The sequence below is a fragment of the Charadrius vociferus genome, unplaced genomic scaffold (assembly GCF_000708025.1).
Source record: "Charadrius vociferus isolate BGI_N301 unplaced genomic scaffold, ASM70802v2 scaffold182, whole genome shotgun sequence".
Lineage (NCBI taxonomy): Eukaryota > Metazoa > Chordata > Aves > Charadriiformes > Charadriidae > Charadrius > Charadrius vociferus.
The window spans coordinates 90,564-116,209 of NW_009647407.1; the positions used below are offsets into that span (position 1 = coordinate 90,564).

The window sequence follows — 25,646 nt, forward strand, 5'->3', positions numbered from 1 at the left end:
GGAAAGATCACATTTTTCCTCTTAGGAAATTCTTCTTGATTTTTAAGTTAGGTGTCCGAGATACCTATAACTTGAAAATCTATCTTTCTATCTATCTATCTGTCTTAAGCTTAGTAGGAATTATTAAAAAAAAAAAAAAAAAAAAAGTAAAATCCATCAAGATTGTTTTGTGGCATTTTGCAAGTTGGGGAAATTACTACAAGCCACTGTTTTCACATACATTAAACATTTGACAGCATTCATTATCTATTCATTTGATGTACATAACTATCTTGAGAAAACATCTTCATCTTAGTTACATTTTCATTCAAAATATACAATGTACAGTTACTGAGTTTGATTTTCAGAATGTCAGTGCTTATAGTCCTTGTATTTGTATAATAGACAAACAGCAAAACCTACTTGAGAAGGCATGGTATTTTCTTTAAAAGAAAAGGAAAAAAAAATGTCCAATGTGTTTATTACAGAGCATTTCTACTTGGTGTGCCTTTTGAAATATTGTATATAAATATTCATGCTTTGTAAGCACACATAGATGTATGTGTGTATATACTCATAAGTAATATGAATTATTGAGGTGTTCTCTTAAAAGTTTGAGGCTGTAGCATGGTAAAATACCCCACCCTACCTGTTGTACTTCAGCAATTCCTTAATCCAGCATGCAAATGAATTCATGGTGAGGGCTTCCTGCATTTAATGACTGATCATCTTCATAATATTTTTTTGTTAAGCTCTTTTCTTTTCTTTTTTAATAAGAACTTAGTACATTTTCTTATTACAATTCCGATATTAGAATACAAGTAAATAGTCTCATGCTTACAAACTGTTAAGGAAACTTAGGAATGGACACTGGCTCCAGCCACCCTGGCTCAGGACCCTCTTGTCTGGATGCTGAAGCCCACTTTGGTGCTCCTGCGGACCCGTGGTCTCTACCCGAGCTGAAGGGTGCCTCTGCCTTTTTTCCATTAGCAGTGTCAACCAGTAGCAAAGTTAAGCATGTGTCTCAGAGACAGGCACAAACACAGGTACACACACAGGGAATGGCCATGCCCCATCACACGGATGGCCACAGACAAGGCACTACCTCCAGCATCACCCTCATTCAGGACTCACACCAGACACAGGCACAGACAGCCACGTCCCCTCCTCCTCTTGGGCTGGCAGAGGCAGAAGGTCACTAGTGCAGCACACACACCGCACTCCCCCCAGGTTCACAAGCTCACACACATTCCCCAATCCCTGAGTACGGCACGGCCCCTCTGCCCTCCTCACTCATACTGGTCCCTCCAGTAGTTGGTTTTCGGGACGCAGCCCCAGCAGCTGAAGGTTAAAGACCCTGCTGGCTCCAGTAGCTGAGACCACAGGCCAGGGGCACCCACAACCCCAGTCTGACTCCAGGAGCTGCCCCTGTGAAGTAGGAACATAAATGTGCTGTTATTACTCATGAAATAAGTAGGTGTTCACAAAAGATGAACTGAGAAGTGATAGATGGACTGTCCCTTTTGCAATCCTGTTCTTTTTATTGATAACACCATTTATCTGTCCTCACCACTCCTCTATATGGGTTTCTTCTGCCTTTAGTGCCAGTTTGTTTTCACCTGTATGTTTTCCATGAGGACATTTGTTATGTGAAAGAATCATGTAGTCATAGCCTTAAAATACCATAGGAGGATGATAAGCCAAAATAAATTATGCCTCTGACATTCCAAGCCGCTGTCTGCCTACCACTTTGATTCAGATATCTAAAACTGTCCTCTGAAACCTTGCCCACTCTATTTAAGTGACAGTTCTCTCAGCCACACAATTCCAGTGTTTTACAATATCGTGAATGATTTAGTTGAGGTAGATGATTGTAATGTGATGTCTACTCAGTTCCATGTAATATATTTTAGTATTCTTTCTTATACTTTCTGGAGTCCATCTTTTTCTGAAGAAATTAATACATTTAGAGGGGTTTTTTTAAACATAAAAATATATGTTGCTATAATCCAGTGTTTTCCCAGGCATTCTCTAGCTAGTAATGGGTAACAATTATTACGTAATTTACCTTAATTGTAAAACACAGTAATAGACAAGTAATATTCCATTAGCTTTAGGTCAACACTGTGTACCAATGGCCATCTGTTTTCCCTTTTTTTTATCCTTTTTGGAAGATTTATCAGGAAAAGAATAATGGAATATATAAATAGGGACAACAAAAAAGTATCTCTCATCAGAGTCATCAACTTAGCATAGTAATGAGGTTTTCATCATGGTGGGTTTTTTTGAGGAAAATTAGAATACCAAAGTAAGAGTCAGGCAGGCTATGCAGAATGAACAACTGATTTTTTTCAGTGTCTGTATTGCAAATGTGTGCCATCATTTTAGATTCCTTGAATAGAACAGACAGAAGTCAGCTGTTTGTAAAAAAATAAAAAAATCCACTGCTTTCTAAAAATGAAAAGAGGCAATTTATTTTAGGACCCTTAATTTAGATATTGCAGAAATTAATATTTTCAGTCATTTTAACATATTCCAAGAGTTCATCATAGGATATATGTTTCATAAAATGCAAAGGGAGTGTGACTTTTTGTTAAATTCACACAATAATAAACTGAAATTTGAAATGAACTGTTTCAATTCCTAAGAAATGTATATGTAATATATTGTGGCTGGCAACTCCTTCTGGAAAGAGGAAACATAATTAATTAAATAACATTAAGTAACCTCATGAAGTTCAAGACGGGGAAGCGCAAAGTCCTGCATCTCAAGAGGAACAACCCCAGCCATGAACACGTGGTGGGAGCCACCAGGTGGAAAGCAGGACAGAAAAGGACCTTGGGTCCTGGTGGACACCAAGTTGAACAGAAGCCAGCAGTGGGTCCTTGCCACAAAGATGGTTAACAGAATCCTGGGCTGCATTAGGCAAAGTGTTGCCAGCAGGTCAAGGGAAGTGATCCTTCCCCTCTGCTCAGCAGTGGTGAGGCCACACCTGGAGTGCTGTGTCCAGTTCTGGGCTTCCCACTACAAGAGAGATAAGGAGCTGCTAGAGACTCCAATGAAGGATGCTGTACTTTAGCTCCAGCTGGCAACTAGGATCACACAGCCACTCCTGTAATTCTCTCCCTTCCCTGCAGAAGGGTAGGAAGAAAAGGGAGAAAAGGAGGGGAAAGGAAAAGAAAAAAACCTTGTGGGTTGAGATAGTTTACTAGAACAATATCAGAAAAGGAAAATAGCAATAATAATAATGACACAAGTCACTCTCACCACCCAGTAAGTTGGTGAATTTGCACCCTCCGGAGCAGTGATCATGAATTCCTGCCCCCCGGCCAACTCCCATTTATATACTGAGCATATACCACATCTATGGTATGGAATATTCCATTGTCCATTCTATTGTTCTGTCTACACTCCTTCTCAGTGTTTGTGGGAAGCTGAAAAGAATCCTTGGAAAGTATAAACATCACTTAGCAAAAACTAAACCAATATGCATTATTGACATTTCCTTCACAGCAATCGCTAGAAAGAAAATTAACCCTTTCCCAGCTGAAACCAGGACAAAGTGCCACAAAATGTAACAAAGGGACTGGAGCATCTGTCTTATGTAGAAAGGCTGAGAGAGGTGGGACTATTCAGCCCAGAGAAGAGAAGGCTCTGGGGGAATTTATCAATGTTTGTAAATACCTGAAGGGAGGGTGCAAAGAGGACACAGGCAGGTTCTTCTCAGTGGTGATCATTACATGACCAGAGGCAATAGACTCAAACTGAAACACACGGGTTTCCCTCAGAACATCAAGAAACACTTTTTTTTTACTGTGGCAGTGTCTGAGCACTGGCACAGGTTGCCCAGAGAAGTTGTGGAGTCTCCATCCTTGAAGATATTCAAAAACTGTCTGGACAACATCCTGGGCAGCTGGCTGTTGTTTGCTTTGCTTGAGCAGAAAACTTGGACCAGATGACCTCCTGAGATGCCTTCTAACCTCAGCTGTTCTGTGACTTTTTGATTCTGTAACATGATAGGGTAATTGTAGAGTAAAGGTGGAGCTTGGTTAATTGCTTTGCCAGGGGAATACGAAATACACTGGCTAATGACTGATGAGATAATTAAATGTATAAATCACACTAAAATTCTCTTCTCATCCTGTTCTTATAAATATTAACATTATTGTTTGCTTCTTTTCACTCCTGTGAATTTCAATGTGTTCCAGAACATTCAGCCTCATAGGCTAATTTGCAGTTACAGTACTTTGATTTACATGTACACTTCTGAATAAAAAAAATAAAAAAAAATCCAGATTGTAACACCATCTGGTAGTTTTTCAGTACTTATTTTGCATCACTTAATTTCTGGAATGTTTTCATTGGAGTTAACTTCTGAAATTGCTGATTCAGTTACAGTTTGAAATAAAGAGAAGAACCTGAAGCAATCTATTCTGAAGCCTGCATGGCTTCAAATGTAAGGCAAGAGCCAAAGTTACCACACAGAAGATAAATTTCATCATCCCACAAGCTCCTCACCTTGCCAGTCTGTTACCTGTTGCTGCAACTTCTGGGGTCAAGCAGACAGCGCAAGAGGCTGCTGCCTTTGTGGCAGGGGATTACTCTCCCAAGAACACCCCTGTGTCTCCCCTCATTACTTTCCTGCTGCTTACTGACTTTATTTTTCTGACATTTCCAGTGCAGATATTTTATCATGGTTTAAAGTACACAGAAAAAAAGGAAACCTTTTTGATCTAGAGAAGACACATGCATGTCAGCTTGGTAATTTAGAGAACCTCTATACTGTTAGAAATCTTAACTTTTTCGTACACTAAACAATTTTTGTTCCCTGATCACTCAAGTTTCATTAATGGTTATTACTGCTGGGATTGGCTTTGGAGTAACCAAATAGTTGCTTACAGCACAAATCCTGGATGTTGTTCTGGAGTCGGGTCACTGCTGGAACCACCCTCAATGGCCAGTGTGGATAAGACTTAAAAAATGTTGGCACCTTCTGCCTTGTGCAGTCCTCCAGCTCTATCTTGCACCTTCAGCCACCTCATAAATCTTCATGCCAACTTCTAGAAAATGATGAAAAAGGCCATGGTTTCAGGCATAAGAGCATCCAAGTAAGTTTCAACCCTTGCCTTATTTTTTACACTCCGAATTGGAAGAACAAATAAACAAATTTATTTCTTTGTACTGCAGAAGGCACCATATAAAGCCTAATGAATACTGAGCGTTAGTTGGCTCCTGTCCATGCAAGTCAGGGATAACACCCTTTACAACAGGTTTACCTTAGAGGGAAGTAATTGAAGTGAAACAGAATCTCCCAGGAACCGAGCCAACAGCTAGGCAATGCGGATGACCATCTGTATAGCTATAATGATAAATAATAAAAGAAGGCTGAGATGAATGGGAAATTGGTTCTGTTGCAGAGCCAAACTACTCAGTTCACATAGTTTAAACCAAATTTGATCAAAGCAGCTTATTGATTTACTTATATGTAATTAACTGGCAATCACATGAACGATATGTTTAGGATCAATATCAGTCATGTGGTAGATAAACTGCAATACTAGACAGTTACAAAATATGAATTGATGTCTTCAAATTTCTGAACACCCTTCTTCAGCAAATCCCCGAAAGTTCTAGTCACAGACACACATGTGCGCAGACACATACCGCATACACACACAGAGATACGCACAGCCCCTCTCTCACAGTTTGTGCAGGTCACCATCGTCATCTCCCCAGTGGTGGGAGCTCCTCTGGGTGCACACCCCTCCTGCAGCAGATGCAGTTGGCCCAGCATTTGGTGCTGTGAACTTTTGTTTTTATTGTTAACACCTTATTTGCACAAGTTCCAGTGGGTACAGAACTGCTTTTAAAGAAGAAGCATGTGTTTTGTTGATAACCAGAGGTAGACTAGCAAAATGCATGATATGAATCATTAATAAAAGGAGCTTTTGGAAGTTCTAGACTAGATAAAAACATAAAATAAAATATGAATGTTTTATGTTATAAAACATAACACTATTATAAAACAAACCACCCAACACTAAAGGCATCACCTAAAATGACTGTCTAAAAGCTGTCATTTCTGATACTTTTTAAAATATAAACATTATTGGGGAAAAAAAGTATTAGTTTTAGCAAATTCTGATCATACTGAATAATTTAATATTCCCAAAGTTTTTCTGATATTTGTTCATGTCACTTTATGGCAATCCTTATGACATTTTAATATTTTTTTCACTCAAAAAAATGTAAGGATTATTATATACAAGTTATATATTTTTGAAGTGCTTAAAGGAATTTTTTACAGTCTAACTAAAGAGATGAGTAGTGAACTACTACCCTGTTTTCTGTATAGCTCTTTCTTTTCCAAGAGATTCTCCCTGATATTTGTGTCGGTAACCTATTTAGGTCACATTCGTTCCACTTCAGTAACCATCTTTTCAGTTCAAAATGTAATGTTGCAGATCACTAGATCAAGGTCATAATTTTTCACCTACTCATAGCAGCATCTCTAAATCTTGAGCAAAATGGTCAGAGTACACATCAGCAACAGCTTTAGTAACAGCAAAATCAGCGGAAAATCTTACAGGGAAAAAAAAAGTAGAAATTTTGTGATGATAAACGTCGAGCTCCTACCCTTCTTCATGGGTTTAAATACTGAATCATTCTAGCTATGAGAAAAGAAAAGTACGTTAACTGTGGAAATTTTGACATTGAATGCAAAGCTGGGGTTTGGGGGGAGAGGGAATGTTTAGCCATTTGTGTCTGCTTCTGAAGCAATTTTCACTTTGTTTATTCCAAAATCCCTGCATTTATACATAACTGAAATGGATATATTGTTCTCATAGTCTCAGACCTTCATCAAGTTTATCTGACTTCATATAACCTACATCAGGTTATTCAAAAATACTTACTAACATCTTCAGAAGACAGGCTTTAGATATTTCTGCATATGACTTAAAACATTGACTTACAAAGTCTTTTAATACATTTATTCTTTTTCGTGCAATGACCTTGCTGTATGATGTGTCTTCAGTCATCAACTATGCCAAAAAGATGAGAATGGCAATCAGCTTTATACAAACTCTTGATTTACAAAACATTAGCAAGGAAATGTAATATGCTTAACTTCAGAAAAAGAGTAAGTGTAATCAAAAGATAACTTAAAAATCACCTGAAAAGGTTTCACCAAAACATTTTCACAATTTCACAAGCTTACAAATGATAACTAAAACAGAAATCAGAAATTTTTATTGTGCAATCGTGTACTGATTTGTAGCTGAAGGTAAAATTGTGAGATCTAGTACTTTATTGTTTCATCAGAAACCTTGGATGGGAAAATCACATACACCCCTACTGTGTGCACATAGGAGTTGTCAGCAGCCGTTGGATATTAATTCAAAACTATCCTGATCATCTACAGTGCTTTCATTTCTAAAGTTTTCTTTCCCTGTAGATCTCTCATTACTTCATAAACCTTGATTAATTGGGGCTTATAATACCCATGAAAGTATGCACAATACACAGAGCTAATCTCATCCAATACACAGCTGGATCATAAGTAGAATTTAAGTTTTTAAAAAAATAATAATAATAAAAAAGTTGAAATGTATCCAGAACACCAAGAAAAATCCTTAACTTCTTTTCTGAAATTATTTGTGCTGCCACAGTCATGGTATAGGTTTTAAATTTACCACACACTACTGTTTATCATGCATATAGCGATTAAATGAATTCTGTTTCACCTGTCTATGTCTTTTTCATATGCTCTGTCTTCAGTACTACGCACTGAAATAACTCAGGCTTTTTTAGAGATCTGCCAATCTGAAATATAGGGGTTGTGCATATGTGTGTATACAGCAGAATTGCCTGAGTTCTTATTATAAGATCCTCAATATTCTATGCATTTACTTTTCATTTATCATTACAGTTTCATATCCAGTATCTTAAAGACAGTCTAATGAGCAATGTTTTTTCCATTTTACCTTTAGATGACTAAAAAAAACCCCCAAAAACACTAGAGTGATAGATGAGTAAAATATACTATAATCAAATAACATTTTTAATGTAATTTCACTTTTTATATAGTTAGCAGTATTTTAATTTAGGCCTGTGTTTTACTTGTACTATGGTATTCCATCTGCTTTGTTTTATAGGAAAATATGTCTATCTCTGCATAATCAGCACATACACTGCAGCCAAAAATGAATAATGATTTTTTGCTGTATTTAGCTTTTCCACATCTTCACATTAAACCTGTATCTCCAGTTATAATAATAAGTAATATCTTCCCAACTGTTTTCTTCCATCCTCCTATTATTGGGAAGTTGGCTTTTTAGGTTTTCTGACCATTTAATCGTAATTACTTTGATTTGTCCGTGGGGATTAGAAAAAAGTAGTTTTCTACAAATTTCTAACATTGGCAAGACATCTTATCACAGCCTGTATAGACTGGGTTGGGCAATATTAACCAACATTGCCCATTTCTTTGAGTTTGCTCAGTTTGGAAGTCGCTTCAGTTAGGAGCTGGCTCTACTGACTGCTGTCTACTAGTAATGGCAGAGAGGAGAAGACTTTCTGATCTTAGCTGGGATGTGATGTTGTTAACTTTTACTTGCCACTGGAACCGGCATCTCCCTGAGTGACTGTTCCTCCACTGTGCAATGCCATGGTGGTTTAAAATAAGTTGTTTGACTAGGTACGGATCTCACCTTAGAAGTGATGAATGTGGATGGGGAGAGGGTTCCTTCCCTCTTTCTGCTATCTATCCAGGGGAAGCTGCGTAGTCCTGCCAGATCTGGTGGCAAAAAGTGACTTGCAGCTCAAGGATGCATACCACACCACAAAGCTAGCCTTGTCTGCAATGTAATTATCGGTTATGTATGCAGTCATTCAGAGTGAAAGAAATAATGTGAGGCCTGTGTCACAGACAACTGGCATGGTGTTTTTATATCAGGTTTTGGATGTCTAAAAAAGTGTAGAGGTGCTTGAGCTTGGAAAGACTACTAAAATCCTTTTCAAAGTTACTGCAGAATGGAAGGAATCAAACCTGTGGCATTCTCATCCAGTCTGCTACTGAGGAGTGGACCCTGAATTGAACGCTGCACTCAGGTGTTTCTTCCATTTTTTTTATTACTACTCCCACTAGAAGGTAGTGAGGAACAAATATGTATGAAATATAAGCATTCAGGACCAGGGAGTGAGCTGGGGGCTGTGCTATTTGGCAGTATAGATGCATCCTGTTCATTTGATTACTCTTAGCTCCTAGCTGAAAATTGATTGGATGTAGACACAAGAGCAATGCAATAGTCTTACCAGCCACAAATCTAGGACTTAAGTACAGGTCAAGCACACAACTTTAACCAAGTCTTTTATGTTGCAGAAGGTAATAATGCATTGCCGATCACAATGCTCACAAGTACCTCAGTCTTTAACATTATGCTTTTGTGTATGAAAATATTGTTCTCTCTTTTTATTTAGAGGGAAACTCAAGCACAGAGAGGAGAAACAAAACCCCTGTATTGAGTTTAGGTACTAAAATGTTAAGTGTGAATATACTCTGTCAGTCCGTGGTTGCTTCCTAGAATGGATTCCTATGTGAATTGCCTTGCTTTGATTTACAGGACACAAGGAGAGTAGGCTCAGTGAATGGGAACTGAACATAAGTGCATGTATCAAGATGCTGTCTAAAGCCAGTCAAAAGGGAAATGCAGAAGTCAGAGGTGTCTTGAAGTCATATGCACTGCAACTTTTGGACTTTGTTCAAGGCTCCTATCACTCACCTTCTCCTCCTCACTCTGCTAAAACTGAAAATAAAATACACAGCTTTTCTGCAGAAAAGCTTGATTGTAAAAAGTATTCATATGGAACCCGTAGGATAAACATTCTCTTCAAATTGTGATATTTCTCCCTGGTTCAGAAGACCAAAAATTCCTCTGTGAAATAATAAATAAATTAATTAATAAATCAATAAAAGTGAAATTTCTAAAATAAGTCCTGTAAGGTCAACTCTTTGTAGAAAAGGTGGGATTTAAACCTCTCCATCTCAGGAGCAGACAAGAGAAAGGCATGTTAGGATAATGGCAAGAACACTGCTATTTTTGTCTTATGCTATTCCCTGCAACATCCTGTCTTTACATCAGTGTAAAATTCCCTATTAACTCTTTAAAAGATGTCAGTCTTAGACTTTACATGAAAATGTATTGTCTTCGTGGACTACGTACGATCTTTCCTCTGAAGCCCATGTCTCAATCTCCTGTGTATTATCCCACATCTTCTGTCCTTCAATTACATCTTTGGCTCAATTCCTTTGTATGGTTCTCTCTTCTGACTTCAATTTTCCCCTCTAAACTGTTCTGAAAAATTACAGGTAATGTAGAAGTAGTGTGAGGCAGTGCTGTTATTTTAAAGAGTGTAGATAGAGACCTTCAGAGGAGAAAGAATTGTTTGCAAAGTTCCTTCCCCCCCCCCCAGGAGTCTGGGGCAGTCGCAAAGGCTGCTGTAAGAGGGAAAATATGTCAGGCACAGCATGTAAAGAAACAGATGGGAAAAGAGGCAAGACAACTATTTACAATGTATAGTTATATAGTTTTGGGGCCAGGAATTAATCAAACCACAGGGATTTGCATAATTCAAAAATTATCATACAGCTGTGGGTCAGTAATTTATGAAAAAACTCTATGTGCAGGCTGTGATAATTTTATTTGGGGATAATTTTAAGTAATGTTTAAAACAATGTTAAATTCAAGGCCATATTTTCTTTATAGCATGAGTAGAACCATCACTAGGAAGGGTGGTAGTAAGTTGAAAGTAGAAGAATTGTGAAATATTAAAAAATGTTGTGACTCACACTTCGCAAATTGTATACTTGCTTTAAAATCAAAGAATTATTTTAGTCACCAATCAGAGATCAGTGTTAAACTTTCAGAAATAACAGCTTTTCAGGACAGAAAGGTGATCTTGAAGTCCTTTATAATGCATCTTACAAATGCTCTGTGAGATACTGGGTATGAACCGTCCCTTGGCTCCTGGGTACCTTGGTGAATTTATCTGGAGAGGATACTAAAACCAGTATATACAAAATGTAGTCTGGAACGTTTCAGTTCTCTATACTGAATAACTATGCCTCCTTGAAAATAGTGTATTTTGAAGATACATCTTTATATCTTATTCGTATTTCAAAGGATGCGTTCAATTGTAGTGTCCCAGTGTAGGAAGAGGGAATAGGGTACAATAGCAGGTGGTTAAGGAGCTTGATAAAGAAACATTTTAGTGTCACTGTATCTGTTTCAAAGGAGAAAATGAAAATCTGCAGGATTTACTAAGGATTTACTACAGAATTTACTGTTACTAACAGTAAAATTATAATGAATTACGAATACTGAAATAAAATGTTTAGTTACTGACTTTAGGGAACATACAGCAGTGGTACTGCATAAAAATGTTATCTAATATTTCTGTTCATTTTTTTTCCTGTACTTCTGACAGTTTTCTGTGGCATCTGAGAAAATCATTACTTCCCAAACCTGTGGAACAGAGGCTTAATCTAACACCATGAACCCTCCAACAGAACTATCGCTGTGACGTGTGCCCAAGTTATTTAGCTATACTATGAAAAGACTCCTATGAGATCATATATATATATGTGTATGTATGTTTCTGTGAAAAGCCTAGAGAGCAAAAAAAAGTTATAAAGTTGGTTAGACAATTATAGACCCTTTATAACCTGTAGACAAGTTAGACCATTTATGGTCTCTCTGTTTCAGTAATGTATCCAGTTTCCTGCTCTTTTTCTGATATTATACTAGTTTAATAAGGAACTTGCTTATTTCTTCTTTTTCCAGTCATGTAAATATTTCACCAGTTTCTCCAGAACAGGTATGGTAGTTGACACAACAAACCAGAAAAAGACATGACTTCTGCTAAAAACAAAAATAAAGAGAGCAACATACTTAAAGATGAACTAGGGACTAAAATGACATCAACTTTCACTGACAAGTAGAGAGATAGAACATCAATAAAAAATTGAAGTACATACAAAGGTTAAGTTTAATGTGACTCTTAATTTACTCTTAATTACTTACTGATTACTTTCTGTAAAGATAGACGTCCATCATAATCATTGACCTGCATAATCCTGTAATACTTATACTACTGACCGCCTAAAGTCAGTGAGTGTCCCTTATTGAGAATACATATGGAAAAATGTCCCTCACAGTAAAATGATGCAATACTTGACATATTTCATATTTGACTGAAGGTCTTACATTGCTTTTCCTCACATAAGTACACTTGCAATGGCCTTGCTACTATTTTAAGTGAAAAACTAGTCTTTTGTAAACATCTATTAGCTTATTATTATCCAAAGTTTTTTAGGAAAACATGTTATACTTTCATCCATGATGACAAAGACTATGACTTGACATTTTATTATATGTTTATTAGATGTACTTATGACTAGTATACTTTGCTAAACCTTTGTGCGGTGAGCTTTTGTTGCAGTATTTTGCTGCAATTTGACAGTCAATTGGATTGATGATTCACTCCTTTTCTGTCTATTCATCTTGTTTTGATAGCTCTAGTCACTCCAGTATCTCAGGAACTAGACATCAACACACGCTATCCATTTTGGAAGAAAAAAATCACAATCAGGAATTGCTTTTATGACATTCTCTTTTAGGAACTCTTATAGTCCCTGTTATTATATTATTTAATTTATGTATCTCTAAAATAGAGACTTAAAGATAAACAAATACTCTATTCTACTTTCCCTGGTTTATTTACAGGTGAAAAATTGACATGTATGTTTAAAAATATATGCATGTATCTCTGTAGAAAATGTATGTATTATCTATAAACTTATTTTTACATATAGTGGGAGGTGTCCCTGCCCATGGCAGGAGGGTTGGAACTCGATGATCTTCAAGGTCTTTCCCAACCTAAACCATTGTATGATTCTATAGAATATTCACTTGAACTCATGCTTGCATTCAAGTTCAAATTCTCACCTGCCTGTATATCTACAGCTGATAAGAAAATGTAGTGGTGCTAGACAGTGATGCTAACTGATGGATCGAAGTGGTATACCTCTATTCTGATGTTGCATTTCATCTCACTGTCACTTTCTCGCTCTCAGGCTCTACCCTGACAAATGTCCAGTGTCCTACTACAGTAGAGCGCACACTGCAATTCACAGAGCAGCTCTCATTTCTTTGAAATCTTTTCCCGGCAGTATGCCAGGACTACTGCAGGGGCTTGCTGGGCACGAGAGGGGCTGTCTTTATAGCAGCTGGTGGATGCTGTGGCCACAATCCAATGGAGCTGGTATTAGAGGCTTAGCTGGACAGTCTCATGGCTTTATTCCAGTCTACAACATAGATTTCTTTCCTTTAGAAAGAAAGGGTTGTGGAAAAGGAAGAATCCTGGTGCTTATCCAGTTCTTGCTGAAGTAGGGGACTGGACCATGAAGAGAGGTGAGAGATATATCAATATGGATATGACCAAAGAAACAGTCTGATCTAATCAGCATCGGGAAGAAGATTTGCAGGACAGAGTTCAGGCTTATGCAGAAAATTAATGCTGCTGTTTGGCAGTTGCCCAAACCCAATGTTAACAAAAGGCCAACTAGTCTAAGAATAGGATGAAGATGAGAAATAACCTATTCTAAAACCAGGCGTGGCCTTCTGCAGCAATGAGGCAAAAACCTCTGTAGGAGGATTTTCAAGAGGCCCCTGAAGAACTAGTCTCTGGAAAAGCTCTGACTGTCACAGTACACTAGAGCAAACCCCATAGCTTTTCTCACCGAAGCAGCCTAATATATAACCTACTTAGGAAGTGAATCTGGCAGTGAGCTCCTGGAGACTTTTGGCATCCTAAGGTATCCTCTGCAGTCAAGCATGCTTATGTCAGGAATCAAAATGAAATGAATATGTTTCTCTGTATACTTTGAAAAGTTAACAATGATCTCTGCTTAAATTTCCAACCATGTCTCCGTAAATTACGTGCCTTATTTCCTACCCTCTGGGGGACCGTGTAGTCTCAGATCCAAGCTACTGAGACTGACACGCGGAAGAAGATATAAAACGGAGTTCAGGATCAAAAAGGCTGCAAGTGCTGTGTACTATGAAGTCAAAAAATGCTTGCTGACATACCCTTTCACTCCCGCTACAGTTCATCTGGGTTTTTTTGCTAGTCAAGCACTGCTTACTTGTCAAATTCCAAATCACTGTAATTTTTGACATCTCATCAGTCTCATCCTCTTCTGCAAATGTGGTTTCCGAAAGATAATTGCACTCACCAAATTAAAATAAACTTTGCAGATGTTTCTCCATTATAGGGAGCTTAGTCCTCTGTATTCTAAAGTCAACAAACAACCAACCACAAGAGAGGATATGGAATGAATAGAGTTTTGCAGAAATTTTGGTGAATTGTCCTTGATCTGGAGGCAAGGTATCATCAATTAGCAGTTTTGCCATGTAGAAGAAGTACTAGACAGGAACCAGAAAAATAGTAGGAAGTGAAAGCTTTGTTTCACCAAAATTTCTCACAACTCTGCAAATATCTTTCTAAAACAGTCTTTTCATTACCCTTCAAACATAAAGCCTCTTGGAGTGCAAATATTGGCAAATTTCTTATAAATTAAGTTCTCAAAATAATCTAGACTAATTTGAATCACCTGTAATGATGGAAACACTCCCATTAGTACACTAAACCCGTGGACTCTTGGGTATATATAGCCCAGTCCACTTTCAGATGTGTAGGGAGCATTATTGTGTAAGATACTTCTCATTTAAATTTGGCTCCTGCTATCAAATGCCTGCTCCATTTCTCAGTTGGCTACTCAAAGTAACAAGTGGTCCGCTCTCTTTGGTGTTTGTGTCAGAATAGAAATAGACCATGATGGGACATTGGTAGATTGTCTTTCATACAGAAAAGACCATTTAGCTCCTCCCCTTCCTTCTCCTATTGCTTTTCTATTACTATTTGATTACTAGAGGTCTAATATTCAGGTTTAAGAGAAGTAGAGTTATAAATCCTGACTCCCCAAAGCACATGAGGATCTCTAGGGCCCAGAGGAGCAGGAAACGGATTTGATCCACTTAGGCTCCTGGCAATGGCAGAGCTACCTCAAGTCATAAAACGTAATCAGTTGCTTATGTTAAAACAGAATTGCAAATTATTTACCAAACAACCTAATGTTTGTGAATTATTTAGCTCCAGTAGCCTTACCATAAGACAAGTGTTTGAGGTGATTACAGAATCAGCAGAAAAGGCTGTGAGAGAAACTGAGAATGATACTGCTGCCCATCTGAATTTAGACACTTAAAAATTAGGAAAGCAGACATATTTTTAAAACAGTCTTTACTCAGTGACAGAGCATTCAGCAAAACTAGCTGTTATCAAGATGAAGCAATGCCCTTGTTGGTTATGAGATTAATTACACGCCCATCAACAATGATGCAGAAGATGATACAATCAATAGGTTTCAGGAAATCAACAAGTAGAGAATATACCTAAACAAAGAGCTATAGCTAGAAGAGATGATTTAAGCATTGTGTTGAATCTGTGCATTTTTTTGAAACAGGCTATGCATTATTTATTTCTCTGTATTAACATCTTTAAATATTTAATATGAACAAAATTAATATAAAGACTCCAATCTTTGACAGAAAGTCTTTAAAGTAAGATTTTCATAGACAGATCCTGCCTGTTATCCTGACTGTCCCACTGTTATTCACTTAGCAGACGAGATCTATAAGTTCTTAGAGTGATACTTTAGAGCTTCTGCTTTTATTCTTTTTCAGAGCAAGTAAATTAGTTCTTAGGAGTTTTGTGACATTAACTTTTGGCAACCTAATAATTCTTCCTGAAGTATATGCAAACCATGAAATATACGATGGATGAAAAATCAATATGCCAATATATTATTGATTTTATATACCCAGAAGACCTGACACTTAAGTAGCTAAACTGATTTGTCTAGTAAAATCCTCTTGGATTTAATCAGGATTTTTCCTCAGTGCGGAAAATCCTTTAACTTTCAAGATCAAATCAGTTGAACTAAAGAAAAGAATCTATTGCTTTGTCAGAAATAATGGCACAGTTTTCTTCCTAGGAAAGGTAGGAGGTTGTTCTCCTTTTTAATGTAAGCTGCCCTGGTACTTCTCTGTATGGGAATGAGGAACAGTCTAAACATTATAAAAAGAAGTACGCTTAAAGTGCAAACAACATTAGTATAATTCTCATTGCCTCCATCTAGGGTAAATGTAAGGATTCATGAGCTCTAGAGCTGTAAGAGGAATCTAAATTCATGTATTCACATCCCCCATGTTGTAGGATTAAGTTTAGTATGACTGAAATAGATTTGTTCTCAATAATCTCCAATTAAAGGTATCCTAAAATCTCTCTTGATGATAACTTTCATTGGTTCCATTACCTTTTTGTTGAAAGATTTTTCCAGTTTAAATATTACTTCTGCAGAGCCACTGAAGTCAAAACAATTTAGAACAGAACAGCACTAGGGCAAGACAAGTTTTTTTCTTTAATTACAATTTTGGTTTTTGTTTGTTTTTTTTTCCCATTACAAATCAGAAACAATGATCTGTGTGTCATTAAACCAAAGGTAATCCCATGACTTGAATTAGGAATTGCTTAACGATCATTAAAGCTATTTTTTTATGTTCGTATAACCTATTAATTTTGAGAAAGCACATTAGAAACAGTACTAATGTCTGATGTGTGGGGAAAATTTTCCTCTTTTCAATCTGAACAGAGGACTTTATGTGGTTCTGTTGAGAGTGAAAGTTGGCAAAGAGTTGTTAACGATTTATTTCATCACTATGTATATTTTTGACATATAGTTGTTCATAAAAATAGTAAAAAACAAGAAATTCAAAGAAATGTATGACATAGTGGAAGATGTAGAGGATTGCAATGGTCTTGCAGTACAAAGTATTTCATTTCACAATCTTAAATAAAACTCCATCATGTATGAGTTTTCTCTTACTGAAAGTTAATCGTGCCTAGGAAAAGAAACCAATGGCCACAGTCTCCATCCCAGATCATGCAATCACAGAGTCACAGAATAATTCAGGTTGGAAGGGACCTCAGGAGGTCTACAGTCCAACCTTCTCAAAGCAAGTTCATCTATGAGATCAGGCCATATCCATTTAGGTCTTGAAAACCTTCAAGGATGAAGATTGCCCAGCCTCTATGGATGAAATGTTCAATTTGCTTGACCATCTTCATGGTGAGGACATGGCATCACTTTTAATCTTTTTTAGTTTGTCTGTTTTGCTTTTTGTTTGTTTGTTTAGACAGCCCCATATCCATCTGTATACTAAGACTGTTCCAGGGCAGGACTGATGTATTAACAGAATAGGAGATATTGCTTCATTTTGTGGCTGGAGCTACAAGCAGAGGTCACAGCTGCTTTGCTATTTACTGTAGGGACAGTAGATGTTTTCTACACAGCTGTTTTGTGGTTAGACATTGTTGTGTCTAACAATAAAGACCAGCTGCAGCTGGTGGATTGGTTGAGATGTTCTGGTAAGTTTTACTCACGTTATAAGTTGCAGGCTGATCATCCATGTTGAGTCACTAAAGTAATGGCATGAGATTTTTAACCTGGCCCAGTGTTTTTTGAAAGAAGTCTAGAGAATGAAAGACTGGTATGAAGTGATGCAGCTGGCCTGAATGCAGTAATGACATGTACTAAAAAAGCCTTTAGTGACTAATGATTTCTGATGACAAATTCTAGGCCTAGAGCTCTTCCTGTAGGAAGACTGTCATCAAATAAAATTTAAAAGACATCACTTCCACATTCTTCTTCATGAGATCTTTGCATCCATGGAGAGTCTGTGGACATTCTAGTGCTGGGAACTGAACTGACTGGAGTTCATGAAGTATAATTCAGCCAAAAAAGACTAATAGTATGCTTTTTCTGCCCATTGACAAGATATCTATAATATTTTAGCTAATTCAACCATATCTTCTTCATCAATGAGCTGATTTCGTCTAGGGACTGTGGTAACTTGAGAGATCTTCTATTCTTGTCTGTATTGCAGTCTAGAATGTATTACATTCATGTTCCCAATACTAAAGACCATTTTATAGGACCAGTACCTATTCCACTTCGTATTATTGTTGTTGTTGTTGTTATTATTATTATTATATTAGCAAACAACCTTACTGGATAAACAGAATTCAGGCACTCCAGGAACTGCTGGATTAGATGCTCAATATGTCATTTAATAAAACATTGTGGCAAACTCAGACTTAGCCAATATTAGAAAATATATAGCTGAGCATAATTCAAAGACTATATTTGTTATGTTACTAAGATTTTCTGAAATCAGAATGACAAAGCTGTTAAACTGTACTCTTTACCATGGAAGTAGACAGCATTATAGAGCTCATATGTTATAACTATAGCTTTTAACATGAATAGATTTCACATGTAAAAAATCTCAAGCATTATAACGTAACTTTATTAATATGCATCATTATAATATGCCCTGCAGCACCACCAAACAACTGTATCAAATAATCTGTAATTTTGTTCTTTCTAACCTAAAGATTAATGCATTTACACAGTTCTCAATTTTAAATTAGAGGCAAAAAGATAAATAAATATGTCTTTCAATCGAATGCAAAAATTGCTTCATATATCTTATGGCTTCATAGAACTAGCAGGGGATTTAATATATCCAGTTGAATTGTATATTATTGCTGCTCTGCTACACTTAGATAAAAATTGAATTTAAATGATATCTTTTTTAGTTCAATTAACAAAAGTATTGCTTTCATGATGTTTGTTTCCACTTGGTTCATTGTTTTTTTCTGAAGAATTAATGAATTCAAAAAGAAATATTTCCCATGGAATTCTACCCTTTTATTATAATCCAAATACTTAGTTGGTAAGGCTTAATAATTATGTTGATTCTTTCTGTAGGGATATTTAAACTTTAGAAATGAAGCACTGTTATGTGTATGTAAAACTAAAACATTGGTTACATTTCAGATGAATTTTCAAGTGTTTTAAGGATTAGTTTAAACTCATCTGTCATTTAAATATTTCTGCTTTTGCTTTAAATTAACCTTTCCCACACTCATATTACAATTAAAGGGATGCATTACTCTTTCTCTTTCTGGAATGTACCTCAGTTAATTATATTTCCTTTATCACTCTGTGTGGTGGGTTGACCCTGGCTGGACACCAGGTGCCCACCAAAGCTGCTTTATCTCTCCCCTCCTCAGCTGAACAGGGGAGAGAAAAGGTAACAAAAGGCTGATGGGTCGAGATAAGGACAGGGAGAGGTCACTCACCAATTACTGTCACGAGCGAAACAGATTCAACTTGGGAAAATTAATTTAATTTATTACAAATCAAATTAGAGTAGATTGATAAATAAAAATTAAATCTTAAAATACCTTCCTCTCACCCCTCCCTTCTTCCCAGGCTCAATTTCACTCCCAAATTCCTTACCTCTTCCTCACCAGCAGCGCAGGGGGATGGGGAATGGGGGTTGTGGTCAGTTCATCACACGGTATGTCTGCCACTCCTTCCTCCTCAGGGGGAGGACTCCTCACACTCTTCCCCTGCTCCAGTGTGTGGTCCTTCCCACAGGAGGCAATCCTTCACAAACTTCTCCAATATGAGTCCTTCCCAGGTGCTGCAGTTCTTCACAAACTGCTCCAGCTTGGGTCCCTATCATGACATGTAGTCCTTCAGGAACAGAATGCTCCAGCATGAGTCCCTCATGGGGTCACAAGTCTTGCTGTGGGGTCCTCTCCCTAAGGGTCCACAGGTCCTGCCAGGACCCTGCTCCAGTGTAGGCTTCCCATGGGATCACAGCCTCCTTCGGGCCCATCCACCTGGTCCACCGTGCAGTCCTCCATGGGCTGCAGGTGTGTATCTTCTTCACCATTAACCTCCATGGGCTGCAGGGGGACAGCCTGCCTTACCATGGTCTTCACCATGAGCTGCAGGGGATTCTCTGCTCTGGCTTCTGGAGCACCTCCTCCACCTCCTTCTTCACTGGCCTTAGTGTCTGGACAGTTGTTTCTCTCACACATTCTCACTCGTCGCTGCTGTTTTCACAGCAGGTTTTTCTTCCCCTTCTTAAATATGTTATCACAGAGGTGCTACCACCGTTGCCGATTGGCTCAGCTTTGGCCACCGGCTCTATTGGACGTAGGGGAAACTTCTAGCAGCTTCTCACAGAAGCCAACCCTGTAGCCACCCTGCTGCCAAAACCTTGCCACACAAACCCAGTGTACTCTGTTTTTGTTAATAAACTCTTCATTTTGTATTTCGTCTTTGTATATTACATACAAGGTACTTTTAACAGCAGAGGCTTCTGAATGACTTTTTCATGATTAACTGGTAAGTTATTTTCTACATAATGTTCTTTATAGCTTTTGGGTTCATCTGTGAAAATAAATGAAATTACTAGGTTCAGAAGGAGATGGTTTTGACTGTATACGGAAACATTCTTTAAATATTTTTTTTTATTTGAGATTGTAAGTGCAACATTCTGTACTTCCAGCAGAAATGTGTTTGAAAAAAAAAAAAAACAACGAAACTACACGAGTACCAAAAATAAGAAAGAAAATATGAACCCAAATTAAAATACAAGTTCTAATCTTTGATGAAAATACCACGTAATTTCACAAGCTTTTTTTACACTGTATGGAAGATTGGAATCAAGTGTAACAAGATTAGTCATCTTAGATAGTTATGCCACTGAGCTGTAAAAAAAGATCATGAAGTTAGAGTATACTGTGATTCAGAGTTGCGATACTTTTATTCTATAGGGGTCATTTAGGTTTTCTTTTCAATTTTTATTGGGGAAGGAAAAAAATACTATGTTTAGATGTATATGTACACACATATATTCCAGGGACTACTTTATCTAAAGAAACAGAAAATATTAGTGAAAATGTTGGAAGCAATCAGAAAATAATATTGAAGTTTTGACACTTTTAGGGAAAAAAAAAAAAGAGCCAATGCCAATTTTGTATACATTTTTTATACATTATTCTATTATTATGTCTCATCAGGTGCTACAACTATTGAAAAGTATGATCTCAGAACAAATATATGGATCCAGGCTGGAGTGATGAATGGCAGGAGGCTTCAGTTTGGTGTTGCTGTTATTGATGACAAGCTGTTTGTCATTGGAGGCCGAGATGGTTTAAAGACCTTAAACACTGTTGAATGTTACAATCCAAAGACCAAGGCTTGGACTGTGTTACCACCGATGTCAACACATAGGCATGGCTTAGGTAAGGAAAAAAAAATGGTTTAAAAAGACACCACATTTTTCAGATATGTCATTTGTAATGGAAAACTCACTACTTTCAAGTTATCATAGCACTCTAAACAGTAGCAATAACTTATTGCATTGTTCTCGTTAGATCACTAAGAATATACAGGTTTTTATTATTTCCCAAAATAATACAGGGAAAAAGAAAAAATAACACCAAACAACACAGCAAAGAAAAAGCAGAGAAACAGGGAAAGAAACCCTGAAACTTACACAGGCTAGTGAGAAAATTCTGTTTTGTATGCACTGATTTTGAAAAAGGACATCTTTATTTATCAGTCAAGGTATTAGTTATTTTTAATCGAGGCGTTATGTTTTCATTTACCCAGTATGATAGGAAAGAAAGGCTATAAACACAGTCAGTGAAGGGCTGATGGACTTTATGAAGTATTTGTAGCAATAGTTTCATTGTGACTGAGAGCATATTTTCCCATAGGCTGTTTTCAGATAAGTTGTGTTGTGTTTTGTTTTGTTAATAATATTATCCATACCACTATCAGCATTAATCAAGTCACATTGTATCCCTGTTCTCTACTTAAAGAAATATACATTTTTGGGCGGAAGGGGGTTTTATTATTTTTTAAATTAAGCAAAAATATAGTTTACTTGGAAAAAAATATTGTTTCCGTGGGAAAAAAAATAAAAGTCTTTCTATTAGGTATATCATATATGTACAGTAGGAAAAAAGCTTCCATTTATTCAACAACATAAGTCATTTTGTGATGTTTCAAAAGTATCTTTTTTTATTCTTAACTGTAGAGTTATGAGATTTTCTCACTTAAAGGAAGGAATTTAGAAACTATAGGACATACCTACCAGAATATGACTTGTATAAGCTATAGAAAACTGAACTGTTCATTATCTGTTCTGCTAAAATCACCTGGGGTGATAGAATCATTATAACGTCATGAAAAATAGAAATGGAAAAGACATGTGAAGTTATTATGTCCATTTGCCTGAGTTACACTCAGCAGCAAGTCCTTTAATGTACTACTGTATCAATATCTCACAAAAGGAAGGTTGGTTCCCTCTCTCCCCCCTCCCCAATTTGACACATATCTTAATTCACTTTTGTACAGTGGCCAGCATAATGCATTCTTTCTATTAAACATGTCTTACAATAAAAAAAAAGTAGTGATGGGAATTTATGTCAAATGGCATCATGACACTAAATAGCTCTGTGATTTAAAATTGTTTCCTACGTTTAAATTTAATTATAACGCTGCAGAAATACATGTAGTATCTTTTTTACCAGTGTTCCAGAATTTTACAGAATCTGTTATTAGTTTCAATGCAGTTCCCAGGGGTGGTAAAAATGCAGCAACTTCAGCTATAACACAAGAAAGTATTACTAAAACATTAGGGAATGCTTGATAGAGAAAAAACTTTTCCCAGTGACAAGAGAGATGGAGCTATGATTGAAAATCATTTGTGATCAGTTAAAAAAATATGTGTCATTTTGGATTGATAATTCTAAAAATGCTGTTGGTCAATAGATTTAAAAAATACCTTTATAGGTTAAGTAAAGCTGTTCAGGAATGTTGAGGTTATGATTGGAGAAAAGCTGGCATATTTTCTACAGGAGAAAAAAGGGAATACATGGGGCATTTCACCACTAGAGGTTTTTTTAGTTTTGTGTGCTTTTTTTGTGTGAAATTGGGGCTTTTTGTAAACCACGTGTAAAATGAGGAAAGAAGTATAAACTGGGTTTTTATTGGTGATGAAGAAAATTATTAAATGCAGTTGTTTGGGAAAGCAGTACAGGTGTGCTATTTTTCTTTACTTGGAATTGTGTAAGAGTCATGATATATTATTTCCCAAGAAGCTTAGCTAATATAATTTAATTGCTTTTTTCTTTTGAGTACTTTTTTCCATTAAAAAAAAAGAAATTATTTTATATTATTTTAGCATTATTTTAGTTATTATTATGTGGTTATTATACTAAGTTTATTTCAGTAAATGCCCTTTGTAATGAGAAATTAATCTGCAGTAAGAAATCTTTTCATTTGTTTTCTAAAATATGTTATTTTATATCCATGAAGTGATAATGCTAGAGCTGTTCAAATTAGATTAGAAATAGGCACCCATCCTTTACAGTGATGTCTTCTTGCTGACATCAGCAAAAATCAGATGTGCCTCATTGTAACTAAAGTCACAACTAGGCAATACAATTCACTTTATTCTTTCTTCATATAATCTTCAATAGAACTATGTGTGTAGAATTTGATATAAGTTGAAATAAGAAATGAAAAAATGAAAACTGACAAGTTTTGTAGTGAAAGTACAGAGTGTAAGAAGTCATATGTTAGGCAGTTTCAGTGCTTTCCATGAAAAATGAGTGGAAGCTATGGTAGTGTCTGTAATAAGTGGTGCTAATGTACATAAAAGAAAGGGTAGACTGTGGGATGCAAAACTATTATTTCAACTAACAGTGATTCTAATATCCTTGTCAAGTAGGCCATAAAACAGTATGGAATAAAAAAGAGTAATGAGAAGCCAGGAAGGCAGTGGAAAGCACAAATGAAATATGGGGAAGGTGAAACCTGAGAAACAGAAAGACCAAATCAAGACCCATATAGAGAAGGTAGAAAGAGACTGAAAGAAGAAAGAAGGAAAAAATGCAAACCAGGTTGTGGATTATAACTTCAGCAAAGAAATGGAAAAAGTGGGTACAGAATTGCTTCATAAAAGGACTTGAACTATTGTTGTGATTCTTTAAAAGGACTATACATATTAAAATTTTCAGAGAATATAAATGCAACTAAATGTGTTATGAGTTTTAAGAATAATAAATGCTATATAAAGTTTAATAAAGTGAATTGCTTACCCAGGAAGATATTTTTGATTGGTTGGTTTGTTGGTTTTTTTTGGGGGGGAAAGGAAGGTTGTTTTCCTTTCTCTCAACCACCATGAATTATCTAATAACAATAATTAAATTTTGCCTATTCAAAGACAAATTTTTAAGCTTTCTTGAACCTTAAAGAAAATAATTTTCGATTCATTCTGAAAAAGTTCTAGAAATGCTAGGCCTAATTTTCATCATTTCACTCAGATGATTATTTCTAGTGATTTTCTATAGCCCACAGAAATAACCGTAATTTTCATGTGCAGACTTGCAAATGAGAGAGTTGTGTCATGAAATCACTGCCAATGAAAAATATTAAGATCTTTTCATAATTTATCATAGAATCATAGGATGGTTATTTGGAAGGGACCTTAAAGATCATATAATTCCAACCCCCCTGCCACAGGTAGGGACACCTTCCACTAGACCAGGTTTCTCAAATCTGATCAATTTATGCCATTTAAAGTCCTTCAGGTGAAAACCTATTGTTAATAGAAAAAAAATCAATTAGATGGTAGTAGATAATTTTACTGAATCTTTCATTTTCGTTGATATAATGCTTATTATATACTGCTTTGAGTCCTTATTAACCGCTAAGAGTATTCTCACTTTTTCTGTCTTTATTTTAATCACTGTCCATAGCTGTCTGAGATAAAGCATGTTAAATCAACATGTCATGGGAAGGTAGTTTTCTTTATCAGAAAATGCTTAAAAAGCTCATTCACCGGGAGAAATGCATGATCCTTATTGCCGGTGTGTAATGACACTTTACTTACATATGGATCAACAGAAGAATATTCTGACTACTAATAAAGAAAATCAGGACTGAAGTGCAAATTGATGTAAATTTAACTTTCCATTTTCATTGATGCAAAATGTAAAAAAAAAAAATTATTTCCTGCTTAATTAATTCATCTCAGCTTTGATTTTATTCTTACTACATGGTAAACCTCAGAAGGAAAATACATGTATACATATAAAAATCTTAATCAATCTAAGCCTATACATTTTTAAATCATTGTTATAATTTAGAAACTATTTTAACTATCTTTAAAAGTATTTCATTGTTGTCTGTTTCAGTGATTTAAAATTAAGGAGATGCTTTCCAAAGAATTTTTAGAATTTAAAACAAAATTATTCTTTATGAAATATTTTTAACCTATGTGATAGCTTAAGGCATGTTTACAAACTCTGTCTATGATTTTAAAGAACTAAAATTTTAGGGTAGGTTTCATCCCCCTAAGTAGGAGTACGTATAACTGATGAGAACAACTGAGGTGACATATTCTTGTTTCCATGAAAAAAAAAAAAAAAAACATGTCTAGGATTAAAAAAATTGTGGCTTGTGAGCAGTTCCTGCCTCTTAAGGTACAACAAAGATTATTGAGAAGACTTCACAAACTGAAAATCTCCTTCCTGAATCTCTGTGTCTCCCTCTTTTTTTAATAAAAAAGCCTACATCAGTTTTATCCATACTGGAAGTTGATTAAAAA

General features: G+C 36.2%; 1 protein-coding gene across 1 annotated transcript in view; it reads left to right on the top strand.

Moving 5' to 3' along the window:
- Positions 1-25,646, top strand: part of KLHL1 (kelch-like family member 1) — a gene marked incomplete at its 5' end in the record, with an annotated part of 154,595 nt that overhangs the window by 88,866 nt on the left and 40,083 nt on the right. Inside the window, one exon of the mRNA XM_009880207.1 lies at positions 21,043-21,267. Within this exon, the coding sequence (XP_009878509.1) occupies positions 21,043-21,267 (225 nt within the window). The remainder of the gene's footprint in view (positions 1-21,042; positions 21,268-25,646) is intronic.